The sequence below is a fragment of the Pyrgilauda ruficollis genome, unplaced genomic scaffold (assembly GCF_017590135.1).
Source record: "Pyrgilauda ruficollis isolate IOZ18807 unplaced genomic scaffold, ASM1759013v1 scaffold9, whole genome shotgun sequence".
Taxonomy (NCBI): Eukaryota; Metazoa; Chordata; class Aves; order Passeriformes; family Passeridae; genus Pyrgilauda; species Pyrgilauda ruficollis.
In genome coordinates this window covers 13,060,105-13,084,878 of record NW_024531043.1, presented here as the reverse complement: position 1 = coordinate 13,084,878, position 24,774 = coordinate 13,060,105, and the positions used below count along the sequence as shown (strand labels likewise).

The window sequence follows — 24,774 nt, the reverse complement described above, 5'->3', positions numbered from 1 at the left end:
TTACTTTCCAGGGCTGCTTTTCTGCAGTTTTTCTCTCTCTGTCGTGTTTTTTTTCAGCCTCGTGTTTCATCACTGTCATCACTTCATCATCCAGCCATTGTGATGATGTTTCAGTTGCCTGCTAAAACAGCTTTTATTCTCTAGTGGTTTTTGTCCTACGAGCTGGCAGCCAGAGATACAGCCTTTTTTCTTTCAAAAGCAGCTGTCTAGTGGTCACTTCTTCCTGGAGAATTTTAAAAAGTAGAAAATTAAATTAAGACTGTTAATGTTTTTGGCTACTGGGCTTTTGCTGCAGGAGTAAAAATGTCAGTCCTTGCCACAAGTAACATTCCTGCATGTCTGCTCATTAAAACTTTTAAAACCCTCGATTTTCAATAGAGGAAATTGGTGCCTAAAATTTTGATGCACTAAACCTGGTGTCCAAGGCTACAAGGTTTTAATACAAAACAGCAGAAAAATTCATGTGCACTTGAATTCTTGTTCAGTCCATGTTTTAAGTTCCCATATTCTGTTTCATGATGTTTAACTTGGAGCAGTGATGAAGGACAGTGGGGTTCTCACCCGTTTGAATCCCACAGGAGGGTCCTTAGAACAACTCTGCTGGGACAAGAAGCTTCTCACTCCTTCTCATCTTTCTTACACTGAAATGCACAAATAGAATAAAGCAGTCCAAGGATATGCATGAAGTGTGAGGCTGAGACATGTAGTTATTATTTTTTCAGGATTTATGTGTGGAGGGGATTACCAGCTGCCTTTGTGCTCCTGCACAGTAGCTCTTGTCTTGGAGAGCAATCAACAGGGAGGTTTTTGTGTGACTCCAAGGGATCTCTTCTGCTTGTTTGGATCAGCCAAACCTTTACCTATGGCTCTTCCAAGATGAAAACCATAACCATAACTGTGCTCTGGCATGCACTGGAGTTAACTGCTGCAGCTGGATACTGGCAACACTGTGTGTACCCTACATTAAGGGCACAGGATAATTTTGAGCAGTGTCATTTTTGTATTAATTGAACTCCCTTCTGCATCAGTGGCTACATTGAGCTCTTAGGCTTTGCCTGCAGCAGAACTCCTTGCTGCTATTTAGCAAATGTTGCTTTGGTGGCCACTCGTGCAGATGACAGAAAGGTGGTTAAATGTGGCACTATAAGAGCTATAGTGTTCAGCCTGGATTTTATGTATATAACAAAAATTCCTATTTGATTTATTCAGTGAATAGCTATTTTATGCCAACAGCAACTTTGGAGCAATGCAGGCTATTTTCCTGCATTGAAGAATCTGCACCCTTTATTTATACACTTCCTTTCCTTTCTCTTTGCTGTAGCCCTGGTGCTGTAAACCTTAAGTAATGTCATCAGGAATCAGTGGAGTTGCTCCCAGGAGGGAGGAAAGGTCTCTGCAGAAAAGGCTTTTCAGGCTCAGGATTTTTGCAGCAAAGACTGCTCCATGGATTTCTGTCCCTCAGATGCTGTTCTTTGAACATCTGACATGGATGTCATTGAGTGAAGGACAGGCACAGCACACATGGATCCGTGGGGTTTTAGTTTTGGCCAAGCTAATGTAACGGTCCAACTGCTGTCAGTGGCTGCTGTGTCACCTCCTGCAGGGAGCTGCACACAGCAATGGATGAGAGAATTCCTGGGAAAGAGAACTAAGCATTCACCATTTCTGTGATGTCCAGAAGATGATTTTATCCGCAGCTGTGAGAAGTTGCTAGGGAACAGAGCTAACTCATTTTGCTGATGGCTCTTCGTTAGTGCTGTGGAGCAATGTTCCTTCCGCTCTCAGCGCTGCTGCCGCCTCATTCTGCATGAGGATGTGACTTGGAAATACCTCACAACTGTCCTGCTGCTGGAGTCTGAAAGGAACTTTTTAGTAAAGAACATTTTCCAGGTCACTTCCAGCAGCAGCCCGTTCAGCCGGAGTGCTGGGAGTTCCCAGGTGTCCGTGGAGGTCTGGAAGGGCAGGTTCAGTGTGGGACCCTGGCAGGAGCACTGGGCTCACAGAGCCTTCCTTGGGTTCAGTCCCTTAGCAGAGGACAGGAACATTTCTGGAGGTTCTTGATGTTGTCTGTGGCTGCTGATACATTTTAGGCTCAGCTGGAAGCACTTGCCTTAAGATGCACACTCCTTGTCACTGAGCATCAGGCAGCTGGGGAAGTTGGGGTGGTGGCTGCTTGAGGAGTCAAACTTCCTGTAGTTGTGATTGCTAGCAACATCCCTCCTTTCAAGTCCTGTGAAAAGGTCATTGGCCAGGCCGTGGCTCTGAAGGAGTATCTGCATCCCTCAAAAATTGCCTTATTGTGTGACCTCAAAACAAGAGGCCTGTAGCAGGCACTGCTTTTCAGAGAAAACCAAAGAACTGGTTTGACCAACCCCATTGCTTCTTGGTCTGTATAGAGAATATAAAGGTCCATTCCTATTTCTGCAACTTTTTGGAAGACTCATGGTGCACAATTCACCAGTTTTTTCTTTCTTTTTCTGTGCTCAATGTTTTCAGCCAGTTCAAGTGAATCATAAGAATTCCCCCACTTGTTGCTTTCCCACTCAGCAGAAATGTATATGTGCACACATAAACACAGAGAGAAGGGTCCTACAGCTCTTTGGAAATGTTTTGTTGTTCTGTTCTCTCTCCTCCTCCATCTGCAGTGGAGGGCTGGGCAATCCACAGGGCACTCATCCCCTGGGCTGCAGGGCTCTCTGGGGCTGTCCAACAGCAGCCTCATCCCATGCTGCTTGTGCTGTGCTGGCTGTTTCAGAACATGTTTTTCACCTGTGAAATGGGGCAGATGGCACTTTGTTTTCACTGCACGGAGTGCCCAGTACTGTGCTTTGTTTTTCTGTCTTTCCTTAAATCTAAGTCTAATTTTAAAAAATTGCTGGTTGCACAAGCTGTGCTGTTAGCAGCTTTGCTGCTGTTTGGCCAGGAATAAAAGGGATGTGCTGCATTGTTTGCTTTCTTACAAGCAATTTAGAAAGATTTCAGACCCTACATATTATTTTTTGCATTTATTTTGGAAACAGTACTTTGAAGCAGTCCACAGGGCTCCCAACCACTTTAAATCAGCAGGCAGCACTGTTTGTCTTTGCCTTTCATTTTTGTTAGCAAACACCTTCCTGCACAGCCTTGAATACAGAAAAGATTTGCTGTGCTCTGGCTGCTCGTGGTGCCCAGAGCTCTGTCCTGCAGGGGAGGGTGCTGGGGAGGGGATCTCCTCCTCCTCCTCCTCCTGCCTCCAGCATCCTGGACAGCCCAGAGATGTAGGAGCAGGAGGGGGCACCAGCCAGGCTGTGGGCATGGGGCAGCCACGAGGGTGGTGGAAAACCTGTTCCTGACCTTTCTGTCACGTTGGGAGTCCCAGGATGAGTCCTGCTGGGGGGCACAGAGTGCTGTTCTTAGCTTGAATGTCTCTGGAGGTCTGCTTCCTGAGCTTCATCTAACTCAGGGCCTGTCTGAAAAAAGATCTAGCTCTGCTTCCCACTGAGGATGTGGCCCTCTGATGCCTTGTTTGGTGAGTAAATAGAGGTCAGAGCTGCAGACTCTGTATTTGTTTCTGCTTTAAATCGATTTGTATGCATCCTTTCCTTTTGGCTCTCCAGAGATGTGTGTGTTTTACATCTTGCAAACCATGTTTTTAACAAGGACCTTGTTTGAAAGGCACAGGAATATAATCTGAATGTGTGTCGTGTGTGCATGTATGCAGATATCTGCACCTGTGTGCACCCACACAAACTTCAACCACAACAGGCAATTTCTGGCAACCCATGAGATATACATTACAGACAAACCTATTTTATTTAACTCCTGGTATGCACAATACACTTCTGAAGCCCAAATAGGTCTTGTGCCCTTTCACTAATTAAATTTCATTATAAATCCACCTGGGCTATGTTTTTGTAATATCTCCGTTTGAACGGCGGTGGCTTGGTGGCTGTGTGGAATGGCTTTTCCTCCTGAAATGTTAATTAGGTGGAGAATATGTTATGCTTTGGAAAAGCTGCATTGCAAACCCATAGATAAACAGATTGATTTAATTTTAATCTGCTTTCATGGTGATGCATAATGATAACTGGTTTCTGTCTCACAGGGCTGAAAACCACAGACCTTAATAAGAGTTTGTGGGTATATCATACAGCTTTAAATGGCTTCTGTTGTGCTAGACCGCTCTCCATAAATTATTCTAACTCCATCAGCATCTCAGGGACTCCCCATTCTCTTCTGCTGTGGATTTTCAATCAGTGCAACTATTAGTGTAATCTGAAGAAACTTGGAGGTATCTGCTCTGAAAACAACTGCCAACACTGGTTTGTATATCAAGTATTCAATGGGGAGAGCAGAACCAAAAAAAGCCTTGCAGAAGCCAGCTCTGCAGATCAAATCACTGCATCCAAATCCTACCTTTTATGAGCCATGCCAAAATTAATTATAGAATTAAAGCCAGACATTCAGATGGTTGGTATGAAGTGTCTTACTGCATGGCCTGTTTTTTGTGATTTCCCTTTCCTGCTGAACTGAGAAAGGTGCAGTTCACCTCAGCCAGTTCTAGAACAGTTGGTTTAAACGGGCCCTTCTCAAATACAATTTCCTGCATTGAAAGAATTTCAGCTTTAAAGGTTTGTTCCCGATGAGGAAATAATTTTTGGATTTAATGGTCTGAATTTCTTCAGGGGTTCATGGTAGACACTGATCCAGAAAGCCTTTGTATGCTTGGTTTTCATGTGCTCACAGCAAATATGCCTTAAGTCTGACACAGATGGGCTGAGTTGTGCCTGTTTTCTCAATGACAGACACGTTTTATTTTTGACTGATGTTCAAAGAGCCTCTTTCAGGCTCAAATTCTGTCCTATATTAGCTTCAGCCATAAAAAGCAATGAAACTGCAGAGGGAGGCAAAAGAAGAGTATGACCTCAAAGTGCATAAATTTAGCATCACCCCAATCTGTACATAAAACTGGAAATGGAAATGCTGGGAACACAAATCCCAGCCAGCCCTCCATGTGCTGTGGAGTGGTTAATTTGTTCTCTGAGGGTTTCTCAAACGGGAATAGATTTTGGCCCAAGGATGGTTTTTCAGGGAGACTGGAAAGACAAAGGGCTGGATTAGCTCTGGGTTTTGTTTTCACTGTGAGTCTTGGCCTCCTGCTTCACCCTCTCACTCTTGTCTGGTGATCTCTCTGGCATTCCTCATTCCCATTCCACTGCTGTTCATGAGGTTACCAGCTTCTCTGGCATTCAGAAACCTGCTATCCCATACTGCCTTCAATTCTGGTACTCCAGAATTTAAAAGAAACTCTGTCCCGAAGCAAAGCCAGAACATTTGTTGCTGTTTTCCATTGTTTTGTGGTATTTTCGTGCATTTGAATATGATTCTTTGAGCACAGAGGCCTCAGGGAGGGGAGGAGGTTGTGTGCAGGCAGTGAAACATCAGGATGTAAATGTCGGACTGAAGTGTTCTGGTATCAAAACGGCCTCATTTAAGCAACATACAGCTCCAGCCTGACCTCAGATCCTGCAGAGATGTCTGCATTTAATGTACCACAGCATTAACAGGATCATTCTGCACGCACTTGCCAGCAAGAGACAGCTCCCAGGGAACTCTGAGTGCATCTACAGCTTAGTCATGCCACAGCTGCTGTCTCAGTTTTGGATCCCATGGTAGCAGCTGCCCCACACTACCTGATTTCAAGCACGACATTTCATTCTGGTCTTCAGGAAGACCCTGAGGAGGTCTGCCAGCTCCTGCTTAGTGTCTGGAGGGTGGCTGGGTTTGTCCTTCAGCCCCTTCCAGGCTCGGGGAGTACAGACAAAATAAGGTGTTTCCAGCTCCAGGAGCGGCAATTTGTTCTTGGATCCAGCGGGGATGTCACTGGAAGGAGCCTGTGTGAGGAGCCACCCATGCATTGTCCCCAGCAAAAATGAGCTCTGGGCAATGAGAGCTGGAGGGCTGGGAATGCCTGCAGGGTTTTGTGCAGGGAGTATTCTGCTGCTGGCTTACACCAGTGTGTTTGGCTTTCCAGTGAGTAAAAACTGACCTCATTCCTTTGTTTCATGCCATGAGAAGCTGTGGTCATGTCCATTTCTGCTCACATCTTGGTTGTCTTTGGTTTGAAATGGGTGGTGGGGGAAAGCCTCTCTCCACCCCTCCTGCTCCCATCCCTGCTGCCCAAAGGAGGTGGATATTGGCAGAGGGAAGGCTGCCATCCTGCACTGCTCTGCTCTCTCTCCATTGCTGGGTTAAGGTCAGGCTCTGGGCAGGAAGAAACACTGGAGATAAACAGAAATAGAAGCCCCTTCTAGTTATTTCTGAAATGCTTCGGGGAGATGCAGTGACAAGGCAATCTCAGAGGCCACTGTGATGTCTGGTAGGTGCCTAGGAGCTCTCAAAAATGCCCCCTCTGCACACAATTTATCTGCCACCTTCTCATCGCTGCTGGTGACAAGATGACAACCAGCGGTAGCAGGGTGTTAACAGGCTCCCTTTTCTTTTTCCCCTTTGATGTTGAAAGTAGCTCTCTTTCTCAGAAGGACCATGAAAGGTTCCCACAGATCTTTGCCCCGAGCACTTACAGTAATGAAAAGCTAACTTCAATGTCACGGGTCTGAAGCATCTTTATTTAGAGCTGTTTAGGGGTCGGATTGCCTGTTTATTTGTACTGTGTTGGAAAGGGGAATGATACTTGTGTGCTGCCAGCAGGGCACGCTCTGAGTGAGGGGAGGGGAACCTGGCCCGGGCAGGGTGTCTGTGCCCATCCCGGGAAGGGTGTCTGTGCCCATCCCACCCCGGGCAGACTGTATGCACTCAGCAATGGCACGGGCTGAAAGCTGAGCCCTAATGGTTGTAAACTGCAGGGACTGGAGGTGTTAAAGCAGCCCCTGTGATAAATGAGAGAGGATGCTGCCTGCATTTTAATTGGAGCTGCAGCCTCTTCCATCACTAGAGTAAACAGTGTTCAGTGGGTCAGGGGAGAGGATTGGGAATCGCTATCTTTATGCACTTAGGTAATGCGTTTCCTTGATTTCAGTTGTGATGTATTGATTCTGGGAGTTCCTTCTGTGCTTTCTCTTTGCTTCTCTCTTCCCTTGATTTGTACCCTGTCAGCACTGACGAGTTTTCAGGGATGTGGACTCCCAAGGGCTTTGTTTGCCGTGATTGATTTTGTGCGAGGGGTGAGCTGCTCAGGAGCCTGGGTAACTGATGTGAGCAGTGATCCAGAGGTAAATAATAGTCGAGAAGGTGGTTAGCTGGGTGGGCTCCTTGTTTGAAAAGAAACAACAACCCCAAACCAGCCACAATTCAAATGTTTATGGCCTTCCTTTTTCCTCCTCTCCACCAAGCAGACCAAAGTTGACATGATGGGCACAAAACACTCCAAGGACTCCTCTTGCTGCAGCCCAGCCTCGGTGTTTTGAGCAAACTTACAACGTGTTGTACTTAGACTGTTAACTGAGAGCAAACAGATGGAAAAGCTTTGCTGTGCAGGTTTTTGGTGTGCTGCAATTGAGACATCTTAGAACAGAGAGGCTGCCTGAGGAGCCCTGGGGAGCAGCTGAGGGGTCAAACCCTGGGAAAGCCAGGCCATCCCGTGCTGCAGAGTGGCCACAAAGTCACTGAGCTCCGGCAGCAGTCAGTGCTCGCACCTCAGGTGACTTCAGCTGGTGCCAGAAAACACACCTTCAGTTGTTACTGACCCTGTTTCACCCAGGTCAGTCTTCACTAATTGCAACGTGCTGCTGCCACTGTAAATGGAGTGAATAAAATGCTGCAATTGCCCAACAGTGAAAAACACAGCACTGAGACATACTGGAGGCAAAACATTTCCTGGGATTGAGGATTTGAAGTTTCTGTGCTAATTATAGAAGTATATTAATCTGATTCCTCAAAATTAGTTCCTAACCTCTAATTCTGTAGAAAGCAGCAAACTTGTGTTACTGTTTTCAGTAAAATCAGGGGATTGGAGCATTTCACAGATGACTACATGAGATCTTATCTCTTCTGAGAAATCCTGATCCATAGACTGCATTTACCCCAAGGATCTGCATTTCTTTTGAAGCATTAGAAATCAGTACAGGATGGCAGTTTGTCATTGGATAAAGTGAATGCCAAGGATAAACAAACTCAGCTTGTCCTGCTAGTTATGTGTCCATTTTTCTGGCTTACCTCCTCACCCTGGCATTTAAAGGAATCCAGACAGAAAAATAAGAGGATGGCATCAGCTATGTGTCTGTGCTTGTACACTTATTTTACTATAGTTTTAAAAGCTTTTTACAATAAGGAATGAATTTTCTTTGATTTTCAGTGTGTATCTGTTTGCTGACGAGTCCTGAGACCCTGCACAGCTTTCCAATTGCAGTACAGCTAGTGCAGGTGTGCCAGCTGAGCAGGGTAGACCCTGCTATGGTCTTAGGCTGTTTAGTTAATAAAATGTGTAAAAGCATAGCTGCTGTGCAGTCAGCACAATGCACTGGTACAGAGCTGAGGGGCCCAGCTGGCAGCAGGAGCTCCAGGCTGTGTGAGTGAAAGCACCCCTCACTCACAGCTGGGAGGGCTGGAGGGAGGGCTGGGCATCAGCTCAGCTTCATCCAGGCTGGAACTTTGCACAGCCATCAGCTCAGCTTCATCCAGGCTGGGACTTTGCACACCCATCAGCTCAGCTTCATCCAGGCTGGGACTCTCCAAACCCATCAGCTCAGCTGGGTCACCCAAATCCCACAGTGAGACTTGAGCTACAGCTGCTGTGTCAGAGCTCTGGGGTGGGGTGAGCTCCTCAGTCACAGCCAGACAACTGCACAGCACTTGAGCCACCCAAATCTCCCTGAGGGGTGGGGATCATTTTTCTGTCACTGCTCTGGGCTGGTGCCCAGCAGTTTTCCTTCCCTGAGGTGGAGCAGGAAGGCATGACCAGATGCCAGTCCCAAGGAATGGCTGAAGACACGTGCTGAGAAACGTTTCACCCAGGGTGTGTGGTCTCTCTGTACCTCCCTCTCTGAGACATCAGGAATGGAGTTTAATTTCCACTCCTTTGACCACTGATCTCTTGTCCTGAGGGATGTCTGCTCTAGCAGCAGTGACTGCACCTGCTTAAAATTCATTTTGTTAAATTAGCATAGGAGAACTTGTACAAAATTGGCAGCCTCCCTGTATTTATTCTTCCAGGTGTGCTAAGGAAATTGCAGCCACTGCTGTTGAGTTAGTGCTGGAAGAAAAGAGATTTAATCCTTTTTGTTCAAGACAGTTGAAGGAATCCTTTGGCTTTTTATTCTGAAAACATCTGTGTGGATCTTGTCCTTCAAAGACTTCCTGAGCAATTTCATGCGGGGGCAGAGCTGACAGTGCTGTTCTGCTGCTGTTTGCTTCTCTGCGTGGCAGCAGCTGCTCAGACAAAAACCTCACCTACCTTTTGGGGTTTCTGCCCAGCACCGAGAACTTGCCATGGCACTGAATGCATTTTGTGTATGAGATTTTATGCAAATATAATTAAACTGCCATTTCCTGACACCTTATGAGGCTTGACCACAATGGACTTCTTGTAAACACATTCAGGAACCAGAAGTAAACAGCACCAGGGACTCCTCGTTCAGTAATTTGGCCGACATTATATTTATACCTGTGGGGTAATTCTGTAGTGCCCTGAGGTAGAAATTTTGGAACAGAATTAAAGAATGCCACACCTGATGAGAGGAATTGAAACAGATATTTGAAAGTGCATCTCTCTCCATATAAAGTCCCCCTTCTCCACTTGTGGTTAATAACTTGCAGCTTTTATTCTGGTTATTCTTTCACCATGCAGCCCCAGAAGTATTATGCTAGCACATGAAAACTAGAAAGTGCCTCTCAGCAGGAGCCAGTCCAGTCTGCCATATGGCTTTTGCTGTTGTTTAACCTCTCATACATGGAAACAGAGCTCCAGAGAAATCTTGCTTTAGGAAAAATAAGAATTTTAAAAAATAAGTGGTTTTAAGTTCAGAGATTACAGGACAATTAAACGCAACAGTATTAAAAGAAAATGTTGTGGACCCAAAAAGATGATGAAAATAAGAGCAAAGATAAGGATTGTCATCCTAGAGTAATCCAGAGAGGGAAGAGAGAAAGGGTGGATTTTGTTTGTAATGAGGCTTAGCAATGGCTCTTCACTCCCTTGTTTTTACACCAGAAATGGTGCTTTCTGCTCCAATACAATAACTTGCAGCCAGGAGAGAGCTTTAACATGCCCAGAGTGTGGGTGAGTGAGGAGCAGGAGCGAGGAGCCTGCTCCAGAGCACACCTCCCCTTCAATCCAGCTATGACTAAAGCTGTAATTACCATCAGTTCAATCAGATTTCTGTCTTGATACAATTTCTTCTAAATATGAAAGTCTTAATTAATTAATTCTCTCATCTCCGTTCCTTGTCCTGCCATTGAACTCTTAACGAGTGGTGGCATTTCTGTGGGGCAGTAATGAGAACACGATGATGAAACAGGAATAGATTGAGCTGCTCTTTCCTGTCTGATGGGTGAAATATCTTCTCGTTTTCCTAGGGCCAAGGTGAAGAGAGGTGTGAACGTTCTCAGCGTGAGAGCCAGCAGCCCGTACCTGTGGGACATCCGAGAGAGCGAGGATTACACCGGGAAATACGCGCCGGCTGTTGTTGTTTGCCAGAGGAGATCTGCTGCTGAGAGCAGGTAGGGCACGTCCAGCAGCCTTGCTTTTCAGAACTCATGGCTGGTTTCAATACATTTTTATGATTTTAATACGTTCTCCTATGGCGCACGAGGAAAGGCTTTTGGAAAAGCTGTGTCTGTCTTGTACTCATTGCTCAATCCACCACGCAAATGTTACTGAGTCCTAGTGCTCAAAGGAACTGGAAACTCCCAGAAAATACTGCTGTCACCACTTATTTGGAAGAACTTGTTTCATATCTTCGAGTTTGATTGTGGCTAGTTTAATTTTTCTTAAATTATCTTCATATGGCTGTTTGTGGTGGATTTTTTTGGTTTGGTTTATTAATTTTACTTGAGGTTTTCTTGGTGGGTTGGGCCTCTTTCCTTTCTTTGTTGGGTTTTTTTCTTGTTTTGTTTTGGTCATTTGTGCCTGTACGATAATAATGTTGAAGGTGAGATTTATATGAATTTTTGATCTGCAGAAGGAAATAGATTTTCTGTTTTCCATTCCCATTCTGCAACATTGACCTGTCTTAAAATGCCTTCATCTGGCAGGTGGATGTTCCTTTTTTAATCACAACTCTTGTTTAATGAATTCATTTTTATATAATGTGCTGCTGCTTCTTCATTGCTTCTGGAGCAAGTCAAGTGCACATTACAAGGACCTGACTGCCTTTGTGGTTGACATTGCTGATAGAAAACAAATGTCCCACATTGTGTGTGATCCACGTGTGAAATGTTACAAAATCTAATAAGGTTTGAGGATTTATTATGTGCTTTATGATATTTAAGTAAATACCTTCTGAACATAATAATTAGGAAGTTTCATCTCCTTGCAATCTGCATGTATGAAAAAAAAGAGGAAGGGAAGAACTTCCCTTTGTAATCACTTTCTGCTTATAATAACTCAGATTCTACACAGTTCCTTTGCTATAGTGTGCTGAATTTCCCTCATCTAAAGCGTATATTGTCATATATATGACTGAATGGCACTGGGCAGACAGAAATGTGTGTGCATGCCAAGGTGGGAGCTTCCTATGCCAGGCACAGTCTGTCAGATTCCTTAAAATCCCCCTTCAAAGCTACTGCAAGAAAGGATGGATATTTTCATTGACAGAAATGGGCATTGGATCAAAATCAGAGATTATTTCAGCGATGAGTTTTCCATCACACTTTATCTTGTTGGGCCCATAGAGTGCATTTGCCTGATTTCTCTTCCTCAGCAGGAAAATGTAAAGCAGCCTCATGGGGAAATTGAATCTTGGCAACTGAACTTCCCCTCACTATTCATCATCCAGTGGCAATCCTTGAAAATGACCCCTGGTACACAAAAAATAAATTACTATGTCGTCTTTCATGTAGTGGCTGTGGATTCTGTGTGCTTGCACGTGCTGAGTATAAACATTGCTGAGTGTTTATTGAAAGAAATCTGAGGTTGTACACAGATTTACTGGAAAGAAAACCCAGGGAGGAGAAGGTGCACGTGTACCTCTCCTGTAACTCCTGGTTGGATTTGCTCCATCGAGTTGCCAGCTGAGATTTTCTGGTTTTCTAACTTTTGAGAACTTCTTCCTCCCTCTTTGTAAACAAGTGCAAAGTATTTGCAATGCATTGCCCAGTGTATTGTTTTCCTCATTAAATTTAGTTGGATCTGTTTAGCTGTGCATTTGAAGAAGCAAGATCAAGCATTACATGGGGAAAGAGCACATTACATGTGCTCTACACTTTTTGGGAAATAATTTTATCCTTATCTAGAAATGTTTGATGTCACCAAATAGGCACACTGGGTCACAGTTAAATATTGATGTCCCTTACCAAATTTTTGGCCTCTATAGTTAATTTAGAAATGACACAAACTCTGTTTGCATATTCTTCAATTTCTCCTAAAAAGCAGAGGTCTGATCACACGGATGCAAAGGTGGCAGTGTTAATTAACTGCAGATTCAGTACCTTTGTGTTCCTGATAGTTTTACATGGATCAGAAAATAGTGTTAATAAAGCTAACTCAGTGTGACAAGTGTAATTTCACGGCTTAAGGAGGCACTTGTGCAAGTGACAACCCAGAGCAGAATGCCAGAGCGTTCCCTGCTCGGGGTTTGAAATATATCCGTCATTTTGTCTGGAGAGGTTCTGGCACCGGCAGCTTATCGTAACAGGATTAACATATAAATATTATCACAGCCAGCAGGCTGTTTTCAGATGAATATTAACTGCAAATATTATGATTCTGTCTGGGAATAACTAATTAAGCCCATCTGTCAAATATGATTTGAAGTTCTCGTGCCTTGCTTATTATGGGCTTGCGACAGTGTTCCAGATTAATGGTGAAGCAATTAGAAAGTTCTCCCAATTCTTCTGATTTCCTTCTCAGGCAGTAATAATTTCGTAACACTCTAAATCCTGACCCAGGAGATTATTAGATGGCTTTACTGCTTGTAGCATCTGCACAGCACTGCTGTTGTTGCCCGTGAAGCATCGATCTCCCACCGCTCTCCTGACAAGCAGGTGACCAGACAAGCAAAGAGAAAATGGTGTGGGAATTAAACAGTGATCAGAAATGGGCACGGGGAAACCCTCGAACACTGACGGAGTCTGGGAGGTGCGTGCTGACCTGTGCCATCCTTTACTTGTGTGCTGGGAGTTGGCTGATTTTATTTTTGTGAATTCCTCGTGTAATGAGGTGAGATTCAGGGTCCTGCATTTCCCGAATGTTTTCTTGGCTTAGTGCTGTTTCTCACCTTACCAAAATGGGGCATCTCTGCTGTGCCAGTGGTGACTGAGAGGAGGAACAGCCAGAGGGTAAAGGTCTGGATTCCTGCCTGTTCTTCCCCTGTGGCTGCTGTTGGACTGGCAGTGCCAGGTGGGATGGGCCTGGAAAATCCTTGGGGTGGCTGCAGGTGAAGACTTTTTGGGTTTTCCTCGCTGCAGAACACAACTGACAGCACTTCCCTCTGTCCACAGCTGCTGTGGAGACATTGGGCAAGATGTGATAGTAATGGGAGCCATGATCCTCTTACAATATTCTGTTCATGTTTATATTTTTGGGTAGCAATGTTTGATATTCCCATTCCATTACTGTGCTCTGTGCCTGTTGCAGGAATGAAGCCACTGATTCTGTCAAATACAAAATAATTACAGACAGGGCTTGGCCATCTCTGAGTAGAGCCTTAATGACCATTTCCTGCCTTATCACCAAAAGGGTTTCAGTTATATAATGGATAATTTGCTCGGCAATTTCCTTTCCCCTTTTCTGGAAATGTAACAAGGACAGCGTTTGTTTTGATACTTTTCCTCCTCGGTTCTGTAGCACTGAAGGAGTTGCTGGTTTGTGCTGCCTGAAACCAGATGCTGCTGTCAGAGAAACTGATTTTCAGTTTGAACTACAAGTGACTAAATCAGTTTGTGAGAACGTGAACACAGTGAGAGACAGTAACAGGATTTTCCAGGCTATATTCTTCATTTGTTCCTGCATTTATTCCTCATTTGTTCATGGTACTGTATTTCAGTGCTTAATTTTCTTAACACTTCTATAACTGAAGAAATTAACCTGATATTAAATAACAGGGGACAGGAAAATTTATGCCAGCATTGCCTTTGATTTTCTACACAATATTTTCTTTCTATTGCATTTATGCCATTGTCCTGAGTGCCCTGTTTCTCTCATTTTCAGTGCAGTTATTAAACATTTTCATGTTGTAAAAGCAGTGAGCTTGTTGCACGTGCCAGTACATTTGATGGACTCCCAAGAGTGCTGTAGTCCTAAAACACTTCTGAAGCCAACAAGAGCAACAAATTTAACATAAATAACAGCCTAATGGCCACAATAATTACACTCTGTCTCTTGCTGGTGTTCATCAAAATGCTTCATAAAAGTAGTTTAATGTGTTAGATCACCATTAATTTTTTCCTTGCTCCCATGTGCTCACATGGCTTTGTCACCTAGAAATGAATTATTGCTGGGAAAGAGAAATTTCTGCTCTAAAATGAGAGAAAAGGACATGTGATGTAGTAAAAAAAAATCCCCTTGTATTTTGTCACATCCCATCCTGTGGGAATCACGTGAGCTTCACTTTGTCAAGATGAAATGAAAGCAAGAAAGAGATTGCAGAAATCAGACTTTCAGAATGGAATAGACTCAAGAGTGATGTTCTCAGAGCTGGACAGGCCCAGTGGGTGAAGGGCTGGGCTAGGCTGGGTGTTTGGGCATTTTAGTGGCAACCCAGTGCATTATTTGTTTATGTGAATTCTAAGCAAAAAAAGATTTCTCCTATTCATTTTTTAATCCTGGTTTTATTATGGAGGGAAACAGGAGGGAAGGGAGAAAGGTGACACTTTTATGTGGTTGCAAAATTACTTTTTGAGAATAATTATTCAGCCCTAAAAACTGTCTGTTCACTCAGCATTGTTGGTGCTGATGTAATGCATTAGGATATCTGCTGTTGGGCAGGTAGAATATGTTCATTTAATTCTGAAACAGCAGGGTTGAACTCCATTTCTGCTTCTGAGACATGTGGGTAATGATCAGCTGCAAACATATTTACCCTGGGTACTTCTAGAGTTTCATGCTGTGTACACTTTGGGTTTTTCTGTTTCCTTCCTGTGGTATTAGAAACCTCCAGGCTTCCACGAGTTTGTCTGTTGTGATCATGTGAAAATCCTGAACATCTCAGAAGTCATGTTTACATTCCTCTGTTTGAAGGCAATTAGTCACAAACCTCAGTTTCTCATTTTAAAGCTTAAATGTGCCCTCAGAGAGAGAACCCCTTGAGATGTTGAGGAAAAATAAATTTGTCTGAACCAAGCCTCAGTGCATTATTATTTTACATGCTGACCCACTTTTTCCATTTTTTTAAAAAGAAAACTATTTTACTTAGCAAGAAATGCAGAATCTTTCTTGAAATCATTCTACTCAATGCTAATACACTAGAATAAATGTTTATGGTTGTCACCTGGGATCAGATGGAAAGGAAAGAGATTAAATAATAACCAATTATTAGATAAAGGCATTATTAGCCGGTTTTTTCACCACCTGTTGGTTTGAGACTCGTTCATTTAAAGAAAGCCTTTCAAAGGCAGGAGGATGGCCCTTGGCATCTTAGAGGGGCCCTGCTGTGTGTCTGACATTCACATGGAGAGGTAACCCAGGGAATTGCAGCTCAAAGGGCAGAGCTGATTCCCTCTAATCTCAGCTGAATCTCGGGCTCTCCTTGGAGAGCAAGGCTGTTCCTGTTCCTTTGGTGTGGAGCAGGATGCTGCTGAAGTGGGAAAGGTGAGAATCAGCACTGTCTTTTGAAGCTGTTAAAGAAAATAAATTCCTTCATTCAGGGATTATCCTTTTGAAATACCAGCCTATCACTTTTGCGGTGCCCCAGATGTGCAGATTTCCTGGGACTGGAGTCCTTGGAGCAGAGTTGGGATCACTGTGGGAGCTGTGCTGGCTCCCCCACACCCAGGGAGAGCTGGGGCTCCCATTGCACCTGCGGGAATAATGATATAATTCATGAGCAAATACAAGAAACTGCTAAAGATGCCGTGTTCCTTTCAGAGGGTTTGCAGTAGTCTCATTTATCTTGGCCACTGTTATGTTTGGCTCTGCTTTAGTGACAGTGTGTTCCAGGTGGGAAATGAGTCCAGGGAATAGTGACAGACAGTGGGGACTGCAGACTGGTGTCCTCAGGGCCAGTGGCCACTCCCTGGCTGTCCACCACCTCAGCACAGCTCTGGAGTCCTCCTCTGGATATCCAGAAACCCTGGGAGGAAATTCTGTATTCTCTGCACTGTCACAGCTGAAGACAACCTGGAAAAGTGTTCCTTAATTTGAGTTGGAGCAGTTCCATGTTCCCATATGGCAGCATCAGGGCAACCTAGCCCAGCTCAGCCAGCTGTGGCCTCAGGGCACAGCTTGGAACAGAGCAATTCTGGCTGCTTGTAAGGAGGATGGATTTCATTTCCTGGCCTAGTTCATCTGAAAGCGTGTTACCCCTTTGTAATTTTGGATTAAATCTTGCTGGGTTTTACTTCACGTATCAAAATAGCCCTGGAAGGCAGGGATCCATAGGTACTTCATGGATGGGGCTCCCAAAGGATACAGAAATGGAACACAGAGCAGGTACTCCATACTCCCTTGTTCAGGAAGCCAGCTAGGAACACAAGAAAAGCTGTGCTGGCTCCAGCAGCAGTCACTGGCATGGCTCAGAGGTGGGGCTGTGGCTGGAGCTGAGAAGTCCTGGGAGGAGTTCTGATGATTCCTGTGCTCATGTATGAGAGCCCATTTTCTGGTGCTCTCATGGGAGTGGTCAGAGTTTCATTTTTGGCATTTCAAGAGGTTCTGGAGACACAGAGCTGTCTGTGATGTGCTGTAATCAGCCTGTTCTCTCTGAGTTACCCATGCAGTCCTGTGGATAAAATGAGGTTCTGCAGCACCATGTTCAGCATCAGCAGCTGAAAGGAGTTCCCAGGGACTCTTCTGAAGGTACTGCAGCTCTGCAAGTAATTGATCTGCAAACAATAAATGGTGTTAGGGGCTTAATCCCCTTTCATTGAGAGTTCTTGGCAGGAAGACTGGGAGTCAGATAATTGCAGGGAAACAATCTAAGGTGAAGTAGCTTGCTGACAGAAGTCAGTTACAGAAAAGGCAGGTAATTCATGGATGTGCTGGGAATTTTGTCCTCTCTTCCTGGGTGATGTGCAGGTATTCTGGGGGTGCTGCTGTCACCTCCCTTGCAGAGCAGAGGCCCTTCTTTCTGCCTGGTGTTGAAGTAGCTAAAGGATATTTCCAATACTCTGGATAACCTCATTCATATTTAGTGTCTGTATTTTTACCCTGGTATTACCCAGTGTAATAAATACAATTTGAAACTTGAGAAAGAATAATTTCCCTTAAGAACCTTCAGGATTCATCATTGTTATGCTTGGCCTGTGTTTGTGGTACTTAGCACTGTAGTTCTTAAACCTTTAGTAGCCCAGAGGCTCAAACTAACAATTCCAGTGGGACAAAACCAGTTTGCTTTCTATTACAAAAGAGACAGCAAGTGAGTAATCTCCTGTCTATTAAAAAATTTAATATTAAATGCAAAAGTGCGTCTTGTGAAAATATCTCTAATGTTGCTGTTGATTTTTTTCCCCTTGGAGGAAATATTGTAAGAAGTAATACTAATTACTGGGAGAGTTGGAAAGGTGAGTGGATGACTTAAAATATGAGCTGAGGCTAAAAATATGCCTGTTGCTCTTGAGACATGGGAATTCCCCTGATTTGGATGGAGAAATCAATCTGTCACATCTAAATCAACACACGAGCAAGTGTAGGCCAGAAGGTTAAGGGAATTATGTAACACAGCCTGGCATCCTTCTAAATCACAAAACCAATCCTAAATAAATTCCAACTGCCAGTACAAGGCTGAGCTCACTGGGCATTTGCATGATTTTATGGCTTCAGCTCTTACTGTGCAGACACATCAATGGCACAGTTCTCTGCAATTGCTAGTGTGTTTTAGATCTCTTTTTGGAGTTTCTCTTGGCTGCCGTGCCAGTAGAAGAATTTGTGTGTTTAGGATGCCTTGTCTTTGTGGGTGTCCCTGAGTCTGACAGAGACATGTGCGTGTGTAAAACAGGCCCAGGGCAGGGGTCTGCGCTGAGGGATTCCATGCAGAGCTGGGGTTCCCTGGATGTTCTGGGTGCCACGCAAGGAGTGTGCAATGTGACTCATTCCTCCCGCAGGGGAATCTGCCGTGCCTGCGCCTCCGCCAGCACCCTCCAGCCTGGCTGGTGTTTCCAGCCCAAGGCACAGTCTGGAGCTGGATTCGGTGGTGTTTGTTACCTGCAGCTGCTGGAATGTGCAGTGCGCTCTGTGTCTCTGTGAGAGGCTGGAGCTGTTTGAAATCCGTGCTCCTTGGGTGAATGATCAACCCTGTTCTGTGTGTGATAGTTTGACACACAATTGAGCGGAGCAATGCACAGAGAAAACATTACATAAGCAGTGAGACAGGAGGATTTTAGAGGGTGTAGGAGTGGGATTCAGGCTGTACCATCTATGGCAGTGAGCGAGCTGGGAAGGGACGAGTGGCTTGTTGCACAATTCTTTGGAAAAGTGCAGGAGTTACTGCAGCACGTGTTCCTTTTGTTACTCAGGAGCCCTCAGAGTTCTTTGTGTCAGAAGTATGAATGTGGTTTGTATCAGGTGTACTTGGAAATGGGAGTGTTTGCTAGCCCTGCCTGTGGTGTGAGAGTGGCCTAGGCTGGCCGTTAGGTTAGACTGCAGGAAAACATTCTTCACTGAAAGAGTGACGGGGCACTGCAATGGTCTGCCCAGGTGGAGTCACCGTCCCTGGTGGCTCTGAGCCATGGTTTGGCTGATGAGGTGGTGCTAGGTCACGGGCTGGGCCTGATGATCTCAAAGGTCTTTTCTCCCCTGGTTAATTCTGCCGGTCTCTTACTCAGTGATGAGAAGTGCCAGTCCGTGGGAATGTGGCCCCTGGCACGGGGTTGCTGCTGGCTCAGTTTCCAGGAGGATCCAGAGCAGATCCTGGCTGTGACCGGGCTGTGCCTGGGGCTCTGTCAGGGTGCCAGTGAGGGATCGCCTGCACTTATGCAAATGTGCTCATGTTATTCTTAGTTCCAGGGGTTACCTGAAGCTAATATTCAAATGTGCAATTAGCTGAAAGGATGGCTACTATCTCCAGTGATTCTGAGATAAATTTTCCCTGGCGTGTTTCAGGAATGCCTGCTTGCCTTTTCCTCAGCTTTAGTTGAAATACTTGAAAATCCCTTCAGTGTTGACAAGATACTATCTTTTCTAGAAGTCTTACCTGTGACCCAGAGCCACACATTCCTTCAGCAAGTCCTTGGTCACAGGATGAGCAGAATCCTTGAAACTAGGACTGGAACAGGGCCTTTCACTGTGAACTCAAGAAGTGCTGAGTGAAACTTCTTCATTTTCAGTTTATTATCAGACTATTACATTTAATCTCATACTAGAGAGAAAATAATTAGCTTGAATAATTTTCAATACAGTTAATCTATTCCTGAGTGGCAAATATTGTACCTGGAAACAGATCGATTATGAAGTGTTTCCTCTGAGATGCCTTTTCCTGTTAATTGTTGAAGCAATTAATTTTCTTACAGACACTTGCAGGTCTTTGTGTGAAGTAGTGAAGGCAAGGAAAACAACAGGCCTGGCAGAGAACAAAGATGCCTATAAAGAATGAGCACAGAATGAATAAATAGAATGTATGTAGTGTACATGATCTGTGCTGGCCATACGTGATGCACGTGTCAGCATCCATAGCGGAGGAGCTTTCCAAAGCTGCCCAAATCAGGAGATGCTGGAGTGAATCTTTGATGCATATTCATGAGGAGCAGCCTCACATGAACACATGGCACTTGTTCCACAGGACCATGGGCACAGAGGAGTTTGGCAGACAAGCTCTGCCAAGTCTGGGTATGACACGTGTTTCAAAAGAACGTCTCCCTCCTGTCCTGAGATCCACACTTGGGAAAAATTTGGGTAGATTTTTATAGGGAAAACAAAGTTCTGTTTTGCATTTTGGATGCCAAACCCAAAATTTATCCAAACTGTGTCCCTTGCCAGTCTTTGAGTCTTTGCTTGGAAGCATAAGAAACTTCATAACGTTCTTCTATTTTTGAATGTTGATTTCCAATTCTAAACGTCTTTTAATATAAACAGACGAGGCTGTTCTCCTAAATTCTACTGCACATTGCAAAATGGCTACAATTTAACTTGGTTTTCCCAAAAGCTAGATACACTTCTGACATGGAAATTTATATCTTCATTTTATAGCTTCATTTTTTTTTGCCAAGTTGTCAACTACTGAATGGAGGATGGTGCAACAAATAATTTTGAATTGTCTTAATTATTTTCGTAGCTTTCAAATCCACATGTTATATTCCCATGATCTCACCAATATCTATTTTATGTTAGAGATGCATTTACACATTCAGTGCATACCTATTGTCTGTATTGCAATTCTGATAGATTGAATCAGGTTTGATTTTATGCACATTCAGTACCAAGAAGGCTGAGGAAGAGAGGGGGGTTGTGGGTTTATTCTGTATTTGTTTTCTATATTTGAGTAAGATAAACCTCTGACTTAGCCCTTAAGAGTCTCAAAGAGAATTACAATGTCTTGATGAAAAATTACTATTTGTTCAAAAATCAAGACTTTGTTCTCATAAAGGACATGAAAATAAATCTTGTTTGTAGTGGCTCTCAGCAGCAAAGGATCAGGAATTTAGCTGTCTCCAGAGTTTTGGGATAAATGACAGTTTTAGAAATGCAGGCTTATGATCAAATCTCTGAGATGGTGGGAATCAGCAGTTGTTTTGTAAAAGCTGTATTTTTGCTCCTTTAGGTGTGTGGTTTTGGCACTCTCATCATTCTTATGTAATTCTCTAGGAAAATATCTCTTGTTCAGTGGTTTAAGGGATTAATCTTGCTTATGAAAGGAAATGCTGCTTCTGCTTCTTGGATAAACCACAAATAAAGATTTTACTCTTCAGTTGTAATCAGGACTTGTAAACACACCCAAAAGTCCTAATGAACTACTAAAGATCGTTGAGGTGCTTCCATCAGAAACTGCAGAGTTTAATTGCATGGAAATGCACAATTAGCAGGCAGGTGAAAACAGCTCCTAGGCAGGAGAACTGCTGTCAGGCACAGCCCTGCGACCACAGACCTGCCGGCCAGCTGGGGTGGAGATGATGCTCTCATCCCCCTTTCACCTCAGAGACTGAACATTTAATTTTCCATTACACAAAAAGATGTAGCAAATGGAACTTTTTAACTTTGAGTGGAAAAGGAAGAGTTGTGCCAGGGGCAGAGCAGAGAAAGCAAATATGTAGATTTAGTCAAGAAGGAAAAGCAGGGTGTATACTTATGGAGATGCAATGCAAACACAGGAAGGAGTAAATTACAGCACTTCATTTGTACCCCAACCTTGTTTCAGTGTTGTAATGTAGGGTAACCAGGGCTGCTTTCAGCTGGCACATCCCCAGGAACAAGCAGTATCAGCACTGTTGTTGACACACCTGGCTGTGGGGCAGCATTCCTAAATACCATTTTTCATGGCAAGCTTGCAGTCCCTCAGGTGCTATGGTTTTTCAGAGCATAAATCTGTATTTAGATCCATCAGGAAAGGAGTGGTTTTGGTCTGTGCCTGTGCAGAAGTCTCCTGTTCTAAAATTAGAAAGTCAATTTGTCTGTTAAGCCAGGGGAAGAAGCAGCTCTACATGCCCTCTGAAATTAGCAGTGGAACAAGCTGTATTGAACTCATCTGTACATTACCCTCCAGGGCAGTGGCTGCATCCAAGACAGACAATATTTCTCCAGGCTGTCACAGCTATTTGACAGGGAAAGGAGGAGGGGGAGCAGGGAGTTGCTTTAGTCTGATCTCTAAGTGAAATAACCAGCTGAACTTTTAAAATCATCCAGAAGATTAAAGGACACTTCAAACAGTCTGGTGTGTCAATTTATTCTGCTGAATATATCTTCCTTAATTGTCACAAAACTAAGACATTAAAGTTAACAGAGTCATGTGCTCTGTTAAAAGGTGCTGTTGCCTTAGAGAAAGGTGTTACTGGAGAAGGGAAATGCAGAGGGAGGTCTTTCATGTAGTACAGAGCTAGGAGAAAAAAGGAAATAAGGCAACAATTTGAATGCATTTGATTTTCTACAGATAGCACTTGGAAGAGATTTAACATTGTGGTAGGTATGCAAGAATCCGTGTCTCCTGTTGCAGAGAAGTGAGTATCATTGCAAAGGCTGCTCTGCCAGCTGTTGAGCAGATGAGAAGGGACTGACCACAAACAGCTTCAATCCCCACAGTCTTCTACAAAACCTGAGCCTGCAGAGGCACAAGCATTTGGAAAACTCCAGAAGCTCTCAAGGAGAAAATGTGATGTAGTTGCAAAGAAGCACACACAGCTTTTGCTGCTTCCCCCCCAAAGGCCTGGGGAGAAATATGAAAGAAATTTGTGCAGCAGCATATCAGGCCTTGAGAATGATTTCCATGACTAATAATTCAAATTAAGTTACATACATGTATGGGATATTAGGCGATTGCAATTTCAATATATTGTAGATTAAATTCACCTAATATTTGTGCTGTGCGAGCCACATCTCAGAGAATGTGCATAAAGATGTCAAGTCAATTTCTCAAGCTTTTTTCTCCTACAATATGAATTTTTTTTCCATTAGCTCTTAATTTACATATTGTTTCTGCACTCTGTGGATATTGCTTTCTTTTTTGTTTATACGACAATATTCATGCTTTCTATTTTTAACATTATAATATTCCTCCTATTTCAGAGAGGTGTCAACAGGCAAGTGGATATATTCAAGTGCTGTGGTGTGTTGTGCAGATCTCTCGCTAATAATAGGTGTAGGATGGTTTATTTCAAAGCAGAGAACTTACGCTTATTTCTGCCATAAATACAGCCAGCAGGACTACACATGCGCTAGCTCCAGAATACATTTCTCATTTTTAATGAAGGAAATAAAGCACGTAACTACAGCTAGGTCAGTTTTTCATTAATTTCATTGGGTTTTTCCTTCAGAGAATAAAGGGATTTTAGCCAGGTTTTGAGAGCAAACGAGTCTCATGCTGCCTGTGTATGTGTGCCTTAGACTTGACAGCAGCAAAGCTGACTCAGAGATGGGTATTTCTTATCTGTGTCAGGAAAACACACAGAGTAGAGGAAAAGCATACTAGAGAGTCTCCAGGCAGCTGAATTCTTATCAATAGGCAATTATGGAAAAATCTTAATAAGGGCTTGTAGTTTCTTGGACACAAGAGCCAATCAAGCTTGAGACAGAGTTCTGTAGGAAAGTGGCTTTTTCTTGCTCCATCCTCATGGAGCCTCTTCTTTTCCATGCTTAAGTAATTGCCAGGAAATCTTGGCTCTGTAGTGCAGACCTGGCTTTGGGGCTCAATTATCAACGTGTGGGACTGGGGGCAGCTGAGAGGTGTGCTCTGGAAGGCAGGTGTAGGATGGATGCAGGTCAGTGCCAGCCCAGGGGTGTTTGCAGGGCTGGCTGCCCCTGCAGAGCAGCAGTGCTGTGTTAATGCTGCCAGTGCCAAGGGTGAGTGCCTGAGCCTAGCCAGGAGCTGCAGCTGCCTCCTGAACCGAGGAACATGTGCTCGTCTGAATGCCTGCTCTGTGCAGCCGCCCTTTGTGCCCCTCTCCTCCTCTCCATGAGCTGGTTTGCCAGGGGAGGGCTCCTTGTGGCAGCCCCAGCTCTGGGAGCTGGCAGGGCTTGCTGCAGTTCCGTGGTGCTGGGACACGACGGGGCCCAGCTCTTGTGCAGCCCCTGGGCTGGGTGGGAATGAGAGAGCCCTGCATGCAGAGCTGCAGCCTGAGCAGCTGGGCTAGCACAGGACTGGTGATTCCAGCCTCTCTCGGGTGAGGAACATCCTTGCCTACATCCATCCCTCCATCAGGGAATCTCTGCTCTTCCATCCGTTCCCCTGGAGGATGGACAGTGCAGCTGGCTCAGGCCTGGGTGGTTAAATGCTTGTTGGGTCTGTAGCTGGGCTGGGCTCTGCCTCACAGCAGCAGAAAGGACTTGGTGAGGCAGCAGGAGCCTGAGAGGTGAATTCTGTGTGAGCCCTGCAGCTCCCCCTGACCTGGGATGGACGGAGCAGTGCTCACCTTGAGCAGCACACAGACACCAGCCGAGCAGGGAGGCATGCCTTGCCACCTCTGCTCCACTCCCAAATCCAAAGTACAGGCTCTCTCAAGAGGGAAAATGGAAGTCAGAATCTTCAAGGTTAAAAAGTTCTGTCTAACCTTTCATATTACTGCTCAGAAGAATTATTTTTTTGAAGTTAATAAACCACGTGCATTCACCTCATATGGCTATTTCCCTCCCCAAACAAATTGCTTTTATTGTCAAAACTACAAATTCGGGCATTGTGATCGATACCATCGTTTTATGAGCTGTCAGGAAAGGGACTTGAAGATGCAGCTTTGCTTGATTGTGTAGGAATAAAGATTGATCAGCCCTGTTGCTGCTCCTGTATAGATCCTGGGCTGATTCCCATCCAGTGTACAAAGCAAAGCACCATCCCCTCATCCCTCTTCCAAATCACATAGTCGATAGCTTTCCCTCTGTGCTTCTCTGCA

General features: G+C 44.4%; 1 protein-coding gene across 1 annotated transcript in view; it reads left to right on the top strand.

The window, feature by feature from the left end:
- Positions 1-24,774, top strand: part of LOC121364941 (transmembrane protein 132D-like) — a 186,620-nt gene that overhangs the window by 62,447 nt on the left and 99,399 nt on the right. Inside the window, exon 3 of the mRNA XM_041488710.1 lies at positions 10,513-10,656. Within this exon, the coding sequence (XP_041344644.1) occupies positions 10,513-10,656 (144 nt within the window). The remainder of the gene's footprint in view (positions 1-10,512; positions 10,657-24,774) is intronic.